Below are 14686 nucleotides of genomic sequence, written 5' to 3'. Positions count from 1 at the left end.
CCCCATTGCACTCCCGCAAGTCAGCTGACTCATGCTGACCCCGGCCGCTCCCGCCTCTACCTCCATTCCCACTGTTGGCTCCCTTTACGGGTCTTCAACCCCCCCCCTCCCCCCCCCCCCCAACTAAGAGAGCCCCCCCCCCCTTCTTCCTGTGTGTCAAGAGAAAAAACAAAACTCAATCAAACAAACAAACTTCGGGTGCTATCGCCAACGTAGAGCGACCCCCCCCCCCCCTCCCACCCGCAAACTGCTCTCATTGTCTGGCCTGTCCCCGCCACCTGTGATGCAGCTATTCACCAACTGCGACCCGGCCCAGAACCTTGAGGGCCCAGAACAAAGGGGCAACAAAAAAAGTAAAACACAGGAAAAACCAACATAACACCGACCCCCCCTCCCGACCCCCCAGCCCCCCCCGCCCAGTCCCCACCGGGGTGCCCCAACAACATACAGCAGTCCATTAGTTTGAGTCCAGCTTCTCGTTCTTAATAAAAGTCCACGACTCATCCGGCGTATCGAAATAATGGTGCCGGTCTTGGTACGTAACCCACAGCCTCGCCGGTTGTAGCAGCCCGAACTTCCCTTTGCTGTGAAGGACCGCCTTGGCCCGGTTGAATCCCGCACGCTTCTTGGCCAGCTCTGCACCCCAGTCCTGGTAAATACGGATCTCGCAGTTCTCCCACTTGCTGCTCTGCTCCTTCTTCGCCCATCGCAGGACACACTCCTTATCGGTGAAGTGGTGGAATCTTCCCATCATAGCTCTCGGCGGCTCATTCGCCCTAGGCCTCCTTGCCAGGACTCTGTGCGCCCCATCCAGCTCCAGGAGCCGCAGAAAGGCCCCCGGGCCCATCAGTGTTCCCAGCATCATGGTCACATACACAACCACATCCGACCCCTCCACGCCTTCAGGGAGACCCAGAATCCGCAGGTTCTGCCTCCTCGACCTGTTTTCCACGTCCTCCAGCTTCTCCTGCCATCGTTTGTGCAGCGCCTCGTGAGCCTCCACTCTAACCGCAAGGCCCAAAATCTCGTCCTCGATATCAGAGGCCTTTTGCTGCACCTCATTGATCGTCGTCCCCTGCATCTTCTGGGTCTCCACCAACCTTTCAATAGAAGCCTTCATAGGGGCCAACATCTCCGCCTTTAACTTGGTGAAGCAGCTTCTAAGAAACTCCTGCTGCTTCCGTGACCACTGGGCCCACACTGCCTGATCCCCGCCGGCCGCTATCTTGCCTTTTCGCGTCCGTTCTCCTCTCTTCTCCAAAGCTGCTGATCTAGGTTTGGCCATTCTGTGCAAAAGTGGATGGGAAATAGACAAGTGAACAATATTAACACCCTGAGCATAATAGTGAACTTCATCAGGAAATCACTGAGCTGAAGGTAAATAACATCGACACAAAAAGTGGTTTGAATCAGGAAGTGCTGAGTGTGAACATGGCTTCCAGACAGCAGGAGGAAAGTTGGACTCAGGAGGCAATTTGTCCCATTTGTCTTGATTTCTTCACTGATCCGGTTTCACTGGAGTGTGGACACAACTTCTGCCGCTCCTGTATCACCGAGTGTTGGGAAAAGGAGGAGAGAAACTTCTGCCCGGAATGTAGACAGGAGTTTCCAGAAAGAAACCTCAGAGGATGTCGGGCCTTAGCGAATCTGGCTGAGAAAGCTCGAAAATTAAAGCTGAATGGGAAAGAGAAGGAAAGTAAACTTCACTGTGAGGAACATCAGGAAGAACTGAAGCTGTTTTGTGAAACTGACAAGAAATTGATCTGTCTGATTTGCAGAGATTTGCGGGAACACAGAGAACACCGCTTCATCCCGATTGAAGAAGCTGTTAAAATCTACAAGGTAAAAGGGAACAGATTTGATCCCCTGATTATCTGATCACATTTTCAGGGTCTAACACTTTTATTTTCTGATTTTCTCTCCCAATCCCAGGATGGGGTGAAATCTTCCTTCGATTCTCTCACAGAGAAGAAATCGACGGTTCTCGAAATGGAGCAGCAGCAGAAACAGAAGATTTCCCAAATTAGGGTAAAGTCTCCCTGTGCTGAGCTTCCAAATTTAATTCATTATTTTGTTGTTTTTATTACAGAAACATATTATTTTTAATGTTTCTTCTTGTAGAAACAGTCGGTCAGTCTGCAGAGCCACATCACATCCGAGTTCACTAAAATGCACCAGATTCTCACTGAGAAAGAGCAGCGTTTCATCCGAGATCTCAGGGAAGAAGAGGAAAAAATTCTAAAACCAATGGAGGAAAATCTTTGTGAAATTCAGGAGAATTTAAATTCTATTCAGGAGAAACTCTCAAAGTTGGAAAACCAGTTGGAACAAAAAGACGGAGTGAGATTTCTGAAGGTGAGGGATTATATTTCAGTTTAGTTCAGTGAAAGTTCACAGTCACAACAGGATCCACACGAGCCTCCTCCCATCCTACTTCATTTCCCTGTAAATATATCCTTCTGTTCCTTTCTCCCTCATCTGTATCCAGCTTCTCCTTAAATGTATCCCTGGCTTTCCCTGGGTGGGTGGAATTTAATACTGTTCTCCCCAGGGTACATTTAGTCAGGGTGTGGGGTGAGTGGAAGGGGACATGGGGAATAACACTGTGTGGAGTTTCTGTTGTTTTTCCATCTCTACACATGATGTGGAGATGCCGGCGTTGGACTGGGGTGGGCACAGTAAGAAGTCTTACAACAAGTCCAACAAGTTTATTTGGAATCACGAACTTTTGGAGCATAGCTCCTTCATTAGGTGAGCAAAGAGGTAGTTCCCGCTTCACTCACCTGATGAAGCAGCTACGCTCCGAAAGTTCGTGATTCCAAATAAACCTGTTGGACTTTAACCTGGTGTTGTAAGACTTCTTACTGTGCCCACCTCAACACAGATTAAGTCCGTGGTGGTAAGCCTTGTGGGACAGCCTTTCTGTAACCAATTCAGCCCCTTAACAGGGCAATGAATGTTCTCATCCTGCTGTCACTGGTATTCCCCCAGCAATGAGCAGGGGTCTCACAATACGGGAAGCCTGAAAATCAAACCCTGTTGGGTTTACTGGTGGGATTCTGGGAGGGGGTGAGGGCGAGGTGGTGGGATTGAGGATGTAGCGGGAATGCCCTTGTTCAGTTGCACTGTGTACCTGATCGAGGGACTGTAAGAGGTTCACGCCCCCGTTTCCTCTGACTGATGGTTCTTGACTTGAGGATTTTATAAAGAACAAAATTACACAGACACAGGGATTGGCTCAATCACAAACTTGTTGTTTAGTAAAAACACTCCCAACACCCGAATACAAAGAGCTGTAAATAGTGTAAATAACATTACACAACATATAATTGGTTTTTCTGATTTAAATCCTTCCACAATTTAAACTCGACTTCCACATAAACACACTAATCACCACAACTTATTTAAAAGCTGATGCGCAATCAATTACTCTTGAGACAAGGTGAGTCATAACTAATAGGCTTTAATCTGCTGGAACTGTTCCCCAGCAGCTTCAATACAGAAAGTGAAGGCTGCTGGGATGGCATTGGTACTTATACTCCGCCTCTCAGGGCGGAGCTATGTACATCAGCCAATGGTAGACTCCTGGGTCTAGCCAATGGTCATCCACATCTCGGGTACCGCAATACCTGGTATTACCACATTCACCCCCTGTTAAAAAAGAGCCCGGCGGGGTGATGGCCAGTGTTAATGTCGCCTTTCGCATGGTAGGACCAGGTATTGAGGTGCCGTGATGTCGAGGGTAATAGCAAAGTGTTCATGGTGCAGCAATCAGTCGATCGGGTGGCCTGGTCATCCTTCTGGAGCGTCTGGGCTTCGGTGGTGATCCTGATGGGGGTACAGGCGGTTGCGATTCCGGGAACGTGGTTTCGTCCTCCTAGGCAGCTTCGTCACCCCTAGGCGGCGCTGTTGGGGTGAAACGTGGCCAGGGGCGCGCCTGTAGGGGGCGTTGGTGCTTGTTCGGGCCTAGGCAGGGGCGGCGGTAGTACTGACCCTCCGGTCAGGTGCTGCGGGGAGGGTGGGGGTGGGGGCACTGGTGCGGGGGCGCGTGGGGCTCTGGCGGGCGCCAGGTCCCGAAGGGAGACCGTGTCTTGGCGGCAGTCAGGGAACGCTACATAGGCGTACTGGGGGTTGGCGTGCAGCAGGTGGACCCTCTCGACCAACGGGTCCGACTTGTGCGCCCTCACATGTTCCGAAGCAGGATGGGTGGTCCGGGTATCACTAGCCAGGTTGGGAGCGAGGTCCCGGAGGAGGACTTCCTGGGGAAAACAAGGAGACGTTCATGACGTGTCTGATTTGTGGTAGTACAGAGCAGCGACCGGATGGAATGAAGGGCGACTGGGAGGACTTCCTGCCAGCGGGAGACTGTGAGATTCCTGGACCATAGGGCTAGCAGGATGGTCTTCCAGACCGTTCCGTTCTCCCTCTCTACCTGTCCGTTACCCCGGGGGCTGTAACTGGTCCTCCTGCTCGAGGCGATGCCCTTGCTGAGCAGGAATTGACGCAGTTCGTCACTCATAAAGGAGGACCCCCCTATCACTGTGAATGTATGCGGGGAAACCGAACAGTGTAAAGATACCCTGGAGGGCCTTGATGACGGTGGTTGTGGTCATGTCTGGGCAGGGGATGGCGAATGGGAACTGGGAGTACTCGTCAATCACGTTCAGGAAGTACGTGTTGCGGTCGGTGGAGGGGAGGGGGCCTTTGAAATTTACGCTGAGGCGTTCAATGGGACGGGAAGCCTTTATCAGGTGCGCCCTCTCTGTCCGGTAGACGTGCGGTTTGCACTCCCCGCAGATTTGGCAGTCCCTGGTGACGGACCTGACCTCCTCGATGGAGGAGGGCAGGTTGCGGGTATTGATAAAATGACAGAGACGAGTGACCCCCGGGTGGCAGAGGTCCTCGTGGAATGATCGGAGGCGGTCCACTTGTGCGGTGGCACAAGTGCCGCGGGACAGGGCATCAGGAGGCTCGTTCAGCTTCCCCGGATGGTACAAGATCTCGTAATTGGAGGTGGAGAGTTCGATCCTCCACCGCAAGATCTTGTTGTTCTTAATCTTGCCCCGCTGTGCATTATCGAACATGAAGGCAACCGACCGTTGGTCCGTGAGGAGATTGAATCTCCTGTCGGCCAGGTAATGCCTCCAGTGTCACACAGCTTCTACTATGGCCTGGGCCTCTTTTTCGACCGAAGAGTGGCGAATTTCGGAAGCATGGAGAGTCCGGGAGAAGAAAGCCACGGGCCTGCTCGCTTGGTTGAGGGTGGCCGCCAGAGCTACGTCGGACGCATCGCTCTCGACCTGGAAGGGGAGTGACTCGTCGATGGCGCGCATCGTGGCTTTAGCAATGTCTGCTTTGATGCGGCAGAAGGCCTGGCGGGCCTCCGTCGACAGGGGGAAGGTTGTGGACTGGATCAGGAGTCGAGCCTTGTCTGTGAAATTGGGGACCCACTGTGCATAATATCTGAAGAAGCCGAGGCAGCGCTTTAGGGTCTTGGGGCAGTGAGGGAGGGGGAACTCCATGAGGGGGCGCATGTGCTCAGGGTTGGGGCCTACAACTCCACTTCGCACTACGTAGCCCAGAATGGCTAAACAGTCGGTGCTAAACACGCATTTATCATTATTGTAAGCCAGATTAAGGGTATTCGCGGTCTGGAGAAATTTTCGGAGATTGGTGTCGTGGTCCTGCTGGTCATGGCCGCAGATGGTGACGTTATCAAAATACGGGAACGTTGCGCGTAAGCCGTACCGGTCAACCATTCGGTCCATCTCTCGTTGGAAGACCGAGACCCCGTTCGTGACACCGAAGGGAACCCTTAAAAAGTGATAGAACCGCCCATCTGCTTCGAAGGCAGTGTACTGGCGGTCACCATGACGGAGGGGTAGCTGGTGGTAGGCAGACTTGAGATCCACCGTGGAGAAAACCTTGTATTGCGCGATCCTGTTCACCAGGTCGCCTATACGGGGGAGAGGGGACGCATCCAGCTGCGTAAATCTGTTGATGGTCTGGCTGTAGTCAGTGACCATCCTATGTTTCTCCCCTGTCTTTACCACCACTACTTGAGCTCTCCAGGGACTGTTACTCGCTTCGATGACCCCTTCCCTCAGCAGCCTTTGGACCTCCAACCTGATAAAGGTCCGGTCCTGGGCAATGTACCGTCTGATCCTGGTGGCGACGGGTTTGCAATCCGGGGTGAGGTTCGCAACAGGGAGGGCGGGTCGACCTTAAGGGTCGCAAGGCCGCAGGCAGTAAGGGGGGGTATAGGGCCGCCGAATTTAACGGTCAGGCTTTGCAGATGGCACTGGAAATCCAGCCCAAGGAGGGTGGCTGCGCAGAGGTGCGGCAGGACGTACAGGCGGAAATTGTGGAATTCCCTGCCTTGGACAGTGAAGTTCGCTAGGCAGAACCCCTTTATCTCCACTGCGTGTGACCTGGAGGCCAAGGAGATCCTTTGGTGAACGGCATGGGTGACAAGAGAATAGCGCCTTACCGTGTCGGGGTGAACAAAGCTTTCCGTGCTCCCAGAGTCGATCAAGCACGACGTCACGTGGCCGTTGATGATGGAGATCGTCGTTGTAGCTTTCGCAAGTGTCCGGGGCCGACTCTGGTCCAGAGTCACCGAGGCCAGCTGCAGTAATGGAGAGTTCGAGTTCTGGTCGGGCAGCGTGTAGTCGGCTGTGCCGGGGACCTGAGGCCCCATCCAAGATGGCGCCAGCCATGGGTTGCACATGGAGTCCGGGGATGAAGAAGATGGCGGCGGCGACGGACAAATTGCCGGCGTCCACCCGTCCAGCGTGGTGGCCGGGGGGCAAAATGGCCGCGCCCGCAGGTCGCACGCGGCCTGAGGATAGGGGGGTGGCGGTGGGCGCTGGACGGCCAGGGCCTGAAAGAGGGGCTGCCGATAGTTGCTGGAGACCGCGGCCACAGCGCGGGCCTGGCAGACCCCGACATAGTGGCCCTTCTTGCCGCACCCTTTGTAGGTGGCGGTGCGGGCCGGGCAGCGCGGGCAGGGATGATTCACCTGCCCGCAGAAGAAACAGCGTTGTCCGGTGGCGGTAGCGGGCCGTCTCGCCGCACAGGCTTGCGGGGTCAGGGGGAAGGTCTGAGGGGCTGCCGCAGAGGGGTGCCACACAGCCCAGGGGGCCGCCGCGCGTCCGGGAGCAAAAGCCAATGCGGTTTTATACACAACGTCCATGGATCCAGCCAGGGCCCGTGCCTCAGTCAGTTCAAGAGTGTCCATTTCTAGGAGCCTTCGGCGGATAGCGGGGGAGGTCATACCTGCCACGAAAGCATCCCTGATCAAAAGTTCCATGTACTCGTTCCCCGAAACTGGCGGGCAGCCACAGTTTTGGCCCAGCACCAGCAGCGCCCGGTAGAAGTCTTCCAACGTTTTCTCGGGGCTTTGCCTCCTAGTCGCCAGCAGGTGACGAGCATAGATCTGGTTCACAGGGCGGATATAGTGTCCTTCTAGCAGCTCGATCACTGCAGCACAATTCTCCGCCTCCTCGATCAGAGGGTAGATCCCAGTGCTGACCCTCGAGCGTAGAAGGTGCATTTTTTGTCTTTCCGTGGGGGTGTCGGTGGCCGTGTCGAGGTAGCCCTTAAAGCACGCCAGCCAATGTTTGAAGATAGCAGCAGAGTTGTTCGCGTGGGGGCTGAGCTGAAGGCACTCCGGTTTGATACGGAGATCCATCCTTTCAACTGAAGTTGTAGCAGATTAAATTGATGCGCAATCAATTACTCTCAAGACAAGGTGAGTCATAACTAATAGGCTTTAATCAGCTAGAACTGTTCTCCAGCAGCTTCGATACAGAACGTGAAGGCTGCTGGGACGGCATCGGTTCTTATACTCCGCCTCTCAGGGCGGAGCTATGTACATCAGCCAATGGTAGACTCCTGGGTCTAGCCAATGGTCATCCACCTCTCAGGTACCGCAATACCTGGTATTACCACAAGAGCCTCTCCTGAAAATCCACAGACAAAACCCCACATTTCAGCCCAAACGTTCCTCAATTCAAACCCAAATCCCCCCAGGATTTGGATGTTACACTGAAGTTATTTTAAAACCTCAGCCCCAATCCCCCTCGGATTTGGCTGATAAATTACAATTCCCCACCCGGCTGCTCCTTCTGGTGTGAATTGTAGGCCCGGGAGCCAGGTTGACCGTTCTTGACCCTCCTTCTTGACTGCAGTGCCAGACCCTTGGATCTTGTCCTTTTAATGATGATTCTTATCGGAATATCACAAACACATTTCCTGAAGCCATCCTGCTGGAGGGTCAGTGCTCAGCACCTTTCAATCTCTATACACAGTCATTTTCAATCCCAGGGTCGCGGCGTTCCCGATCGCGGGAAGTGGGATCCTCATAAAATCCAACCCATGGGGTTTAAACTGAATTGGAAAAGCAGCAGTTAATGATGTTGGAATCAGGTTTAAACTGGCTTCACAGACTCATTAATGAGACTAATTAACTTCCTGCCGCTAGTCCGGTGCATTGACCCCTTCCCGACTCTGACTTAATCCCGGGAGGTTTTCCTGCCATCGACAGACTGAGCCGTGTCCTCTCGTGTGATTCCCTATGTCCGGACACCATGCTCGCTGCTGTGACAGACTGGAGTAAATTCCACCCCGTGTGACAGTGAGTTCCACAATCCCATCACTCTCTCGGCAAAGAAGTTTCTCCTGAACTCCCGATTGGATTTATTTGTAACTTTATGGTTGTGTTATGTAATTTGGAAGAACACAAGCTGCCACTTGATGCAGTTTTGAGTAAAAGTTGCTCCAAACTTTGAAGTGAGTTGAATGTGTTTTATTGAACTATTAGCACAGTTCTCAATGAGTTCGACTCTCTGCTAATCTACATGTAGTAACTCAGTCTAACTGAACCAGCCTTGCTCTAAGCCACGTGCTGGGGTGTGATGCTGAGGATACACCCTGTCTCACTCTGTAGATGTTGGTCTGTGGAAAGAGGCGGGGTGTGAGTGCCTCATCCCTTTTATAGTGAGATACCACCCCTCAGTGTCCTGACTGCTCATTGGTCGTGTCCAAATTCTATGTGTTCATTAGCTGCATGTTTGCAGAACATAGACATACTGTGCAGAAGGAGGCCATTCGGCCCATCGAGTCTGCACCGACCCACTTAAACCCTCACTTCCACTCTAATCCCATTACCCAACAACCCTCCAAACCTTTTTCGACACTAAGGGCAATTTACCATGGCCAATCCACCTAACCTGCATGTCTTTGGACTGTGGGAGGAAACCGGAGCACCCAGAGGAAACCCACGCAGACACAGGGAGAACGTGCAGGGTCCGCACAGTTAGTGACCCAGTGGGGAATCGAACCTGGGACCCTGGCGCTGTGACGCCACTGTGCTAGCCACTTGTGCTACCGTGCTACTATATCATGACATATATTATGTTTCTATCCCTATTTCTGGATTCTCTACAGTGTAAACATCTTCACTGAATCTATCAAACCCGACCCCTTTCATCATTTGAAAGATCTCTATCAGGTCTTCTCTTTTCTACAGTAAAGTTGATCAATCTTTGCTGTTAGTTGAAGCCTCTCAGTTGCTGTCAATCTTTTTGATACTTTCTCCTGTGCTTCAATATCCTTTGTGGAACATCCTCTTTCTATTCCATGTCTGCAGCAATGGGAATTTACAATTCACAGCAGCTTGTAACAATGTGAGGGTCATTTCTGCTTTCTGGATATAGACAGTCCGACTCTGTCAACTCAGATTTGTGTTTTGTTTATTTCAGGAGAAAGCATCTCGGAAGAGGAGGTAGGACATGAACTTTACTGAAACTCAGGGCAAGTTGGTAAAATTACTCAGCAAAGTGTTTGTGGTCAATTTATAATCAACTCTTTAATATTTACAGGATTAGCGATGAGGTTAAAAAGCTGTCACTAGCAGATGGTGTCCTGTCCATCGGAAAATACAACAGCCCTTTCCCGTTCCCAGTGTGGAGAGAAATGCTGGATGTCATTAACCCTGGTAAAACTCAGATAAGTTCCTCTGTCCTGATTTATATCTTATATTTGAATCATTATCCATATAAATATCAAAGACACCGGGCGGGATTCTCCGGTCCGCCAGCCCACTTTTCCTGGGCAGCGGCCCTCACCGGCAGCGGGATTCTCCGTCTCCGCCACCTGCCAATGGGATTGCCCATTGTGGCCACCCCACACCGCCGGGAAACCCGTGGGCGTGGGAGCGCTGCCGGCGCAACGGAGAATCCGTCGGCAGAGAGAATGTTTAACAGCTTTGTTATAAAGAAATGAGGATAAAAATGGTCCTGATTGGAATTAAAGTCTGATTCATGCCCCTAATCCACTTTCTAAACATCATTCCCAGCTTGGTCAGCTGAAACTGTCAGCTCCCCAAACATCACCAACACAGGAACTCTCAGATGAAGCTCTGTCTCCAGAACCCATCCATACTTTACAAACTTCAGCAAGTGGAAACTCCGCCATTCCCAGCTGAACCTTTCCTCCCCGAAAATCCCGGAGTGATCGTATTTAACCGTGTGTTTCCCGGCGCTCGCAGTGCCGAGAAACACATGGCGATAAAACGCCCCCCACGTTGGGTAAGGTGCCTGTGGGGAACACGGGGCCGAGGCCGCTCATCGCCCCGTTTTGTGCAGTGAGGAGCTCCGCTCGCCCGAACTCCTCAGTGCAGCGAGAGATCGGGACTCCATTTTAAAATGATATCCCGATCTCCCAGGCCACCAACGCCACCCCGACACCCCCCCTCCCAAGCACCAACTCACTTTGGGAGGGTCCCCAGCTCCCCCCGCAACACACACGCTGGACACCCCCAGCCCGATCACCAGCACACAGAAAATGGCAGCTTGGCACATTGGCAGTGACAGCCTGGCAGTGCCCTTGTCAGCTAGCAGTGTGATGCAACCATCAATTCACTCAAAGACACGAGGAGAAGTAAACCGTGGTTTTAATCAGCTTAGAACAGTGCCTGCCTGCGACTGGTACAATACTGGGAACCGCCTGCAGGTCAGCTGCTCTTTATACTTCCTTTCAAGGGGAGGAGCCATGGGCAGAGCCCATACATGCCCCAACATATCCCCCTGTGGGTGAAGCCACACAATGGCCCATAGGTGGAGCCCACAGGGTTAACAACATAACACAACAGCAGAACATGGTACAAATGCACTGGTGAATTATTAGCACTATACATTCCCCACACAGGGCCACCTGGGTGCCTGTGTGCTTTGTTTGGGGTGAGCTCTGCTATTCCCCTGCTTCCCCTGCAGTGGGGCTGAGCTTCTGATGAGTGAACTGAGGAGTGGCAGCACCTGGTGTGTCACTGATTGAGCTTGGCCACGCCCATCCCGGTGATGGCTCAGCCGGGGTCTGAGGCTTTCCAGAGGGGCGGCCTGGGTGGCTCCCAAATGACCAGAGGCTCTGTGAACATTTCCAGGACACAGTGAGCAGTCAGCAGAGTGAGCAGCCAGGGGCCTGTGAGTAGCACCAAAGGGGTGTGTTTAAAACCCAGACTGCAGCAATGGGGGTCTGAGCCAGGCCACCCCGATCCCGAGGGGGACACCCCGAGTGCACAGACCTGTCACCAAGTCGCTCCCCGTTACTCCCCCCGGCCCAGGCAGCCCCCCCAGCAAGTCCTACAATTATTGAGGCTTTTTGAGGGGGTTTTTCCCCTCTATCTGCCCCTCAGCAGCCATGGAGCCCAGTCCCCGTTTGTAAATACTTGCACTAATTCACACCCGCGTGACGTCTGCCTGAGAGGGGCGGAGCATCGTGGAAGGGCGGAGCATACTGTGTCCAATCCGCTGATTAGATTTAAATCTATGTAAATGAGGGTGTTACTTGGGCCCCGCTGCAGGGCACAAACTTTGATTTCACCGCCAGGGAGGGACTGGAGCCTGGCGTCGGAATCAGTGCCGGGCACAAACCTCGATTTGTGCATTACGCCCGATTCTCCGCCCGATCGCACTTCCGGTGCCGTGAAGCGGAGAATCCGCCATATTTGTTTCCACGGAGCAGAACGGAAATATCTCGGTGTTGAGATCTTCATCTAAACTTGAGAAGAGATTCGTTTATTTTGATGATGTCACCCAAACCCCACACACGCAGTTACACACACACACACAGTTACACACACACAGTTACACACACACAGTTACAGACACACACACACAGTTACAGACACACACGCACACACACACACACAGTTACAGACACACACACACAAACACACCCAGTTACACACACACAGTTACACGCACACACAGTTACATACACAATTACACACAAAGTTACACACACAGTTAGACACACACAGTTACACACACACAGTTACACACAAAGTTTCACACACACACACAGTAACACACGCACAGTTACAGACACACACACACACACACACAGTTACACACACACAGTTGCAGACACACACACACAGTTACAGACACACACACACACACAGTTACACACACACAGTTACACGCACACACAGTTACATACACACACAATTACACACAGTTACACACACACACAGTTACACACACAGGACACACACACACACAGTTACTCACGCACAGTTACACACACATGCACACAATTACACACACAGTTACACACACACCAACACACACACACACACCGACACACACAAAGTTACACACACACAGTTACACACACACACAGTTACACACACAGTTACACACACACAGTTACACACACACACAGTTACGCACACACACACAGTTACACACAGTTACACACACACAGTTACACACACACAGTTACACACAACCACACACAGTTACACACACGCACACAGTTACACACACAGTTACACACACAGTTACACACGCAGTTATACACACACAGTAATACACACAGTTACACACACACACACAGTTACACACACACATACACACAGTTACACACACACAGTTACACGCACACAGTTACACGCACACACACAGTTATACACATACATAGTTACACACACACGCACACACAGTTACACGCACAGTTACACACACACACACAGTTTCACACACCCACACCGTTACACACACACAGTTTCACACCCACCCACACAGTTACACACACACAGTTACACACACAGTTATACACACACACACAGTTTCACACACACTTACACAGTTACACACACACATACACAGTTACACACACACATACACAGTTACCCACACACACACACACACACAGTTACACGCACACACACACACACACACACATTTACACACACGCACACAGTTACACACTCACAGTTACACACACAGTTCCACACACACATATAGTTACACACACGCACACATAGTCTCTCCCCGATCCCCAGTGACTCTCCCCCGATCCCCAGTAAGTCTTTCCCCCGATCCCGTGAGTCTCTCCCCCGATCCCCAGTGAGTCTCGCCCCCCGATCCCCAGTGAGTCTCCCCCGATCCCCAGTGACTCTCCCCCTGATCCCCAGTGAATCTCCCCCCCCGAGCCCCAGTGAGTATCTCCCCGATCCCCAGTGAGTCTCTCCCCCCGATCCCCAGTGAGTCTCTCCCTCGATCCCCAGTGTGTCTCTCCCCCGATCCCCAGTAAGTCTCTACCCCCGATCCCCAGTGAGCCTCCCCGATCCCCAGTGACTCTCGCCCTGATCCCCAGTGAGTCTCCCCCGATTCCCAGTGGCTCTCCCCCGATCACCAGTGAGCCTCTTCCCCCGATCCCCAGTGAGTCTCTGCCCGATCTCCAGTGAGTCTCCCCACCGATCCCCAGTGAGTCTATCCCCGATCCCCAGTGAGTCTCTCCCCAATCCGCAGTGAGTCTCTCCCCCCGATCCGCAGTGAGACTCCCCGTTCCTCAGTGACTCTCCCCCTGATCCCCAGTGAGTCTCCCCTGATCCCCAGTGACTCTCCCCCGATCCCCAGTGAGTCTCCTCCCGATCCCCAGTGAGTCTCCCCCGATCCCCAGTGAGTCTCTCCCCGATCCACAGTAAGTCTCCCTCGATCCCTACTGAGACTCTCCCCCGATCCCCAGTGAGTCCCCCCCAATCCCCAGTGAGTCTCTGCCCGATCCCCAGTGAGTCTCTCCCCTCCGATCCTCAGTGAGTCTCTCCCCCCGATCCCCAGTGAGTCTCTCCCTCCGAAACCCAGTGAGTCACTCCCCCCGATCCCCAGTGAGTCTCTCCCCAATCCCCAGTGAGTCTCTCCCCCCGATCCCCAGTGAGTCTCCACCGATCCCCAGTGAGTCTCCCCCGATCCCCAGTGAGTCTGCCTCCCGATCCCCAGTGAACCTCTCCCCCGATCCCCAGTGAGTCTCTCCCCCCGAAACCCAGTAAGTCTCTCCCCCCGATCCCCAGTGAGTCTCCTCCCCGATCCCCAGTGAGTCTCTCACCCCGATCCCCAGTGAGTCTCGCCCCCCCGATCCCCAGTGACTCTCCCCTGATCCCCAGTCTCTCCCCGATTCCCAGTGAGTCTCTCCCCGATCCCCATTGAGTCTCTCCCCCCGATCCCCAGTGAGTCTCCCCCCGATCCCCAGAGAGACTCTCCCCACGATCCCGTGAGTCTCTCCCCCAATACCCAGTGAGACTCTCCCCACGATCCCGTGAGTCTCTCCCCGATCCGCAGTGAGTGTCTCCCCGATCCCCAGTTAGTCTCTCCCCCGATCCCCAGTGAGTCTCTCCCCG

The 14686-nt window shown here is 53.1% G+C and overlaps 2 protein-coding genes across 2 annotated transcripts in view; both read left to right on the top strand.

Moving 5' to 3' along the window:
• Positions 1 to 2390, top strand: part of LOC140389171 (uncharacterized) — a 101120-nt gene extending 98730 nt beyond the window's left edge. The window contains exons 9-11 of the mRNA XM_072473333.1: positions 1330 to 1842; positions 1933 to 2028; positions 2122 to 2390. Coding sequence (XP_072329434.1) covers positions 1330 to 1842; positions 1933 to 2028; positions 2122 to 2379 — 867 coding nt within the window. The 3' untranslated portion in view covers positions 2380 to 2390. The remainder of the gene's footprint in view (positions 1 to 1329; positions 1843 to 1932; positions 2029 to 2121) is intronic.
• Positions 2391 to 7193: 4803 nt separating this feature from the next.
• The window catches only part of LOC140389170 (zinc-binding protein A33-like), a 38983-nt gene continuing 31490 nt past the window's right edge, over positions 7194 to 14686 (top strand). The window contains exons 1-3 of the mRNA XM_072473332.1: positions 7194 to 7220; positions 9765 to 9787; positions 9885 to 10000. Coding sequence (XP_072329433.1) covers positions 7194 to 7220; positions 9765 to 9787; positions 9885 to 10000 — 166 coding nt within the window. The remainder of the gene's footprint in view (positions 7221 to 9764; positions 9788 to 9884; positions 10001 to 14686) is intronic.

This window comes from Scyliorhinus torazame, chromosome 14 (assembly GCF_047496885.1).
Source record: "Scyliorhinus torazame isolate Kashiwa2021f chromosome 14, sScyTor2.1, whole genome shotgun sequence".
Classification (NCBI taxonomy): domain Eukaryota; kingdom Metazoa; phylum Chordata; class Chondrichthyes; order Carcharhiniformes; family Scyliorhinidae; genus Scyliorhinus; species Scyliorhinus torazame.
This window is presented reverse-complemented; position numbering and strand designations above follow the sequence as displayed.